The following is a 6000-nucleotide window of genomic DNA, read 5'->3' on the forward strand; positions in this document are numbered from 1 at the left end:
ACCCACAGTTCTTATTCTGACTCCTGGAGAGGAAACATCAGTTTAAGTCTCTTCGTGAAAACCGGACCTTTTTCAGGATGCTTCCATTCAGTTAACATAAGCTTTTTTAAATCTTTATCCACTTTAAAGGCCCTTGGCCCCCTAGAGGTGGACGGTGGAGCTTCCCCTTGCTCAACATCATGATCCCTTGATCGGATGGAGCGTAGAAGTCTTTACGTCTTCTCAGCAGGAAAAAGGTAAGTGGCATCATCTTCATCAGATGAGGAGGAACTGTATTCTAATGAAATGACGTCTTCAGCCATAGGTACAAGACCTGGTGATGAAACTCTGGCCCTCTTAGAAGAAAGGGTACTCTTGATCTCCAAAAATTCCTTCATCCAGTCGAACATGTCACCCATCGTGGGTTGCGTCCCATAGCTCGCGCATCACGAGATTACGGCGCTCCAGCTTTGTGACGTCCAGGAGCAAGGAGGAGATTCGGAGGATGCAGGGCGGTGCTGGGCTCTTTCTCAGTGGGCGTGGCTGGGCTCCTTCACAGTGGGCGTGGCTGGGCTCCGGAAATGTTAGTAACAGCTCCTTGGGCTTCTTACTTGCCTCATTTACATATATATAAAATTGTTTGTTTTTTTACACAATAAAAGCACAGAGCTATAGGGAGTTGATATTGCGGATGTGCTAGCGACGATCTAGCAGCCCATGTCCTCAGCTCTATACCGAAAATCCAGGTGACAGGTTCCCTTTAAAATGTCCCACTAAACAGTATAATACTGCGCTTCTGGACCATATACTGACGGTGCAGATGCCTACAACAAGTAGGATATCTTAGTTACCTGCAGTCATACCTCAATTAAGATCCATCATTATGATGTTTCCCTGAAGTGGCTCAATCCTTCATGTAGTGACCCACTGGATCACTGCAAAAAAGTTAGAGTCACACAAACAAAAAAATCAACAATTTTCAAACTAGCTCCTGGATCTGAATCCTGTTGTAATTGCATGTGATTAGTATTATAATAGAGATTGATGCAGTCTACCACAATCCATAGGAGTGAATGGTGGTGACACACCTAAATGACATCATTATTATACATAACATGTGACCTCACAAATAATTTACTATTCATAACCATTGACGTACCTAAGTTGCACCTTCAATATCAATATGCACAAGTGCGGTATGCCAGACCTTGCAGGGGAATTATGTGTGAGGTGACGGTGTGAGCATTAGGTGGGCCGAGGTAAATACAGTTCTGGTTACTCGCGGTTATGTCGTCCCTGGGCAGGCTCGCATAAGAGTGAAAAGGAGAATGGCGCAAGGATTCTCTGGGGCACGCTCTGGTGTAAGGGACACTGGCCAGATGTTGGTTTGAGGTGCCCTTGGTGGTCTGTATTATTGTGCCAGTGGCAATGTCCCTTGTAATCGTGACTCCAGTACCTTTTGGATGGAGGTACAACCATTTACGCCTCCTTATACTTCATGATAGTTAATTGGCTAGAATGAATATCTAATGCATTTCAACCTTTGAACCATCATCCTCTGATTCCATTAAAGGGGTTCTGCAGTTTGTTTAAACTGATTATCTATCCTCTGGATAGATCATCAGCATCTGACCGGCGGGGGTCCGACACCAGCAGCGCCGTGGCCTTCTCACTGTTTACCGCTGGCCCAGTGACGTCACAACTTGTATCGTAGTAAGCTCCAGTCAAGTGAACAGAACTTAGCCGCGCCCAGGCCAGTTGATACTAGTCGTGACGTCACTGGGCCTGCGGTAAACAGTGAGAAGTCCGCGGCACTGCTGGAGCGCCGCTGCCTTCTCAAACAGCTGATCGGCGGGGGTCGCGAGTGTTGTACCCCCGCCGATCAGATGCTGATGATCTATCCAGAGGATAGATGATCAGTTTAAACAAACTGCAGAACCCCTTTAACCTTGAAAGTGTTTGTTTGCCATAAACTTAAGAAGCTGACAAGTGTCCACTAACCAAGTATCTAAAAGAAGCTATGGAGGACATACATATGTCACTAAGTCTCCATGGTCTCATAACTAGCTAGTCCTGAACAGAGAACATAGGCTTTAATTGATCACCTCTGTTTTCTTAGCAACAGTACATCAGTATTCAAATGTGACTCTTTATCTAACCTTTAAGGTACAAGTATAAGATGTCTGACTAAGACAACGTGGCGGAATTTAAGATCTAATCCTGATTCTCCAAAACGCACATGCTCAGTTTCAACTGTCTCCTGAGCTGTGATAGGGAGAGCATGGACACGCCCCCTGAGCTGTGATAGGGAGAGCATGGACACACACCCTGAGCTGTGATAGGGAGAGCATGGACACGCCCCCTGAGCTGTGATAGGGAGAGCACGGACACGCCCCCTGAGCTGTGATAGGGAGAGCATGGAAACGCCCCCCCTGAGCTGCAGCAGAGAATACACTCCCCCTGAGCTGCCAGCTTGATATAAATCTATCAGAGCAATGATTGGGGAGATCTCTGGATCCATGTGAGGTACAGGGCTGGATCTAGCTGTGTTAGAAAGAGGTTGGCATGTACTATATGATGTCTGATTTTCATTTTTTCACATTACTCATGGGATAACCCCTTTAACACTGTCATTCATGCATTTTCCCATAGCTAGGTATCAGCATTACTCAGAAATGATTTGCTATTGTTCCCATTGCGTTCTTGAACTTAGAGAGGGGGGAAAGGAAAGAGGGGGAAGAAAAATTCAAACAAAAATTGCAAAAAGAGAGAATGTCTTTTCCTAAAAATTCTGAGTTCTAGGACACTAGGGGGTCTGATGCTAGGGAGGCTCATTCCCGTTACAGCCTGCTATTGGCTGAACCCCACCACGCGTCACCATATGTTTTCATCCGCGCGATGGGGAGACGCAGCGGCACCCGTGCAGGCTTAGGAGCAACGCGGGTGTCGGGGAACAAGGTAAGTACAATCTGTGTGAGGGGGCCGGGGCATTTGGAGAGGCATTATAGGGGTTGGATAACCCCTTTTAGTACTTTGGAAAGTACTAGGAAAGGGCAGTGAAGACAGAGGATACAACTGAAAGGTCTGTATCACACAGTCCCTATTTTGCATCAGGATATGCTCATGATTTGGAAGACAAATGCAGGAGTAGGTACAAAACAGAAGACATGCAAACATTCCAATCACGTATCATCTTTCTTTTGGATCCACTCCTTTTTTTTTTTTTTGGCCTTAGCAATATTGATGGATTACTGACCAAATGCTGACCGTGTGAAGGCAGATGCTCCACAGACAGGATTCGTTTTTTGGGGGTTGTTCTTATAATGGATCAGAAGAAAAACAGTGATGTTAACACAAACCTACTGCTGACATCCTCTCCACTTGTCATGGGGCCACTACTTTTATCAGTGTGTAACAGAACAGGTTCTGTAGAAATCTATGTGGAATCAGCTGACAGTGTAAAAGGAGTGCGCTCTTTCACTCTATAGTACAATCTTGGGCAACTGCACACTTACCTTGACCAGTAAGGATAAGTTCAAACGTGGGTTATTTGGTCAGTTTTTGCCCCGTAACTGAGCAAATAAGTGGAGTGTGAAGTGATTCTAAGAGTGACGCCTGTCATCTGCCTGTCATACTGATACAAAGTAACAGTTTCACTACCACAGCGGACTAGCTATGCATGTTTCCGCAATGTACAGTGTTGTACAGTGTTTGTCACAAATAAATTCGGATCAAATAGATTTTTTTTTTTTTTTAAACCGTCCGAATTGAATTTTTGAAAATGCTTTTCTTATAATGCAATGCATTTTTTTTTTAAAAAGTGAAATTTCTCTGCAGCAGAATGCTATTGGTGTGCTGTGCTGGCACAAAGACTATTTAGAAACTTGAGGTTTTGAAAGAAAAAAACAGCTGTCTCTATGTCACTAAGACTCCATGATCTCATAACTAGCTAGTCCTGAACAGAGAACATAGGCTTTAATTGATCACCTAAGGACCTCTGTTTTCTTAGCAACAGTACATCAGTATTCGAATGTGACTCTTTATCTAACCTTTAAGGTACAAATATAAGATGTCTGACTAAGACAACATGGCGGAATTGAAGATCTAATCCTGATTCTCCAACACGCACATGCTCAGTTTCAACTGTCTCCTGAGCTGTGATAGGGAGAGCATGGACACGCCCCCTGAGCTGTGATAGGGAGAGCATGGACACACACCCTGAGCTGTGATAGGGAGCGCATGGACACGCCCCCTGAGCTGTGATAGGGGGAGAGCATGGACACACACCCTGAGCTGTGATAGGGAGAGCACGGACACGCCCCCTGAGCTGTGATAGGGAGAGCATGGACACGCCCCCCTGAGCTGCAGCAGAGAATACACTCCCCCTGAGCTGCCAGCTTGATATAAATCTATCAGAGCAATGATTGGGGAGATCTCTGGATCCATGTGAGGTACAGGGCTGGTTCTAGCTTTGTTAGAAAGAGGTGGGCATGTACTATATGATGTCTGATTTTCATTTTTTCACATTACTCATGGGATAACCCCTTTAACACTGTCATTCATGCATTTTCCCATAGCTAGGTATCAGCATTACTCAGAAATGATTTGCTATTGTTCCCATTGCGTTCTTGAACTTAGAGAGGGGGGAAAAGAAAGAGGGGGAAGAAAAATTCTAACAAAAATTGCAAAAAGAGAGAATGTATTTTCCTAAAAATTCTGAGTTCTAGGACACTAGGGGGTCCGATGCTAGGGAGGCTCATTCCCGTTACGGCCTGCTATTGGCTGAACCCCACTACGCGTCACCATATGTTTTCATCCGCGCGATGGGGAGACACAGCGGCAGCCGTGCAGGCTTAGGAGCAACGCGGGTGTCGGGGAACAAGGTAAGTACAATCTGTGTGAGGGGGCCGGGGCATTTGAAGAGGCATTATAGGGGTTGGATAACCCCTTTTAATACTTTGGAAAGTACTAGGAAGGGGCAGTGAAGACAGAGGATACAACTGAAAGGTTTTCCTGAGCTCCAAAGCACAATGTCAAACTCAGAGGTGACCCCCACATGATCCTGCTATGATTGGAGGAGTGAGACATCCAGTCCACAAACGAATGTCCTCCCCCTTCTACAAACACTGAACACTGCTATTGACCATTACATTGGGAATGTTGCCATATTGGCACCAGTAAGATTTCTGCCTTCTGTGTTATATGTAGGTTCAAAAAGACCTTTCGTCACTGTTACGACACACAATGCAAAGTTTTAAAGCGATTATCATCCCCCTCTCCTCCACACCAACAATATAAGGACGCAAAAAGGGCTGGTAAAATCTGTCTACAGTGTAATCTGCAATAAATGTCACTAGTAGAAAAATTGCATTATTGCTAGAAATGAGTGAACCATACTACCATATTTTCATCCTCCTTGGCCATTTTACCGCAATCTTGGGACATAGAGGGACACATCTATACATAATTTGATACAACAACCACCCCCCAGTACAACTATACAATCTCATACATCAGCGCATATGCGTTCATCATCCTTCAGCACAGTTACTATATTATTATTTTACACATTGTATTTAATTATACACATATTTTTATATTTATTTATTGTTGCCTAAGCTGTTTTTTATTACCTACTCGCTTCTTAGTTACTTGAACAGTGAATCATCAATGTACTTTTAATTTATTAATTTATTTATGCTTCATGTGTGTATATGTATTAATATTACTCTTTTAACTCTCCTGCTCATTTATTTATTCAATTATAAACGGATTATGCCTCACTTGTGCGTACACATACGTATAAGTGTATACTACGCCTATCTTCTACCCTCCATTTCTCTTTTTTATATACTTTTTTAGACTTGATAAAGGGGTCATGCACCCCGAAATGCGTTGTCTATAAATAAAACAGGATTAATATCACGCCTGGTTGTGGCTCTACACCCCTTTGTCATGCACAAGCCTGCTCGATTTTTATGGTCCAGTTCTTCTTCTACACACACTGTAACTGGGCCACTA

General features: G+C 44.0%; 1 protein-coding gene across 1 annotated transcript in view; it reads right to left on the reverse strand.

Moving 5' to 3' along the window:
• The window catches only part of LOC122920101 (fatty acyl-CoA hydrolase precursor, medium chain-like), a 28353-nt gene extending 27955 nt beyond the window's left edge, over positions 1–398 (reverse strand). The window contains exon 1 of the mRNA XM_044269310.1: positions 217–398. Within this exon, the coding sequence (XP_044125245.1) occupies positions 217–398 (182 nt within the window). The remainder of the gene's footprint in view (positions 1–216) is intronic.
• Positions 399–6000: the final 5602 nt, after the last annotated feature.

This window comes from Bufo gargarizans, chromosome 10 (assembly GCF_014858855.1).
Source record: "Bufo gargarizans isolate SCDJY-AF-19 chromosome 10, ASM1485885v1, whole genome shotgun sequence".
NCBI lineage: Eukaryota > Metazoa > Chordata > Amphibia > Anura > Bufonidae > Bufo > Bufo gargarizans.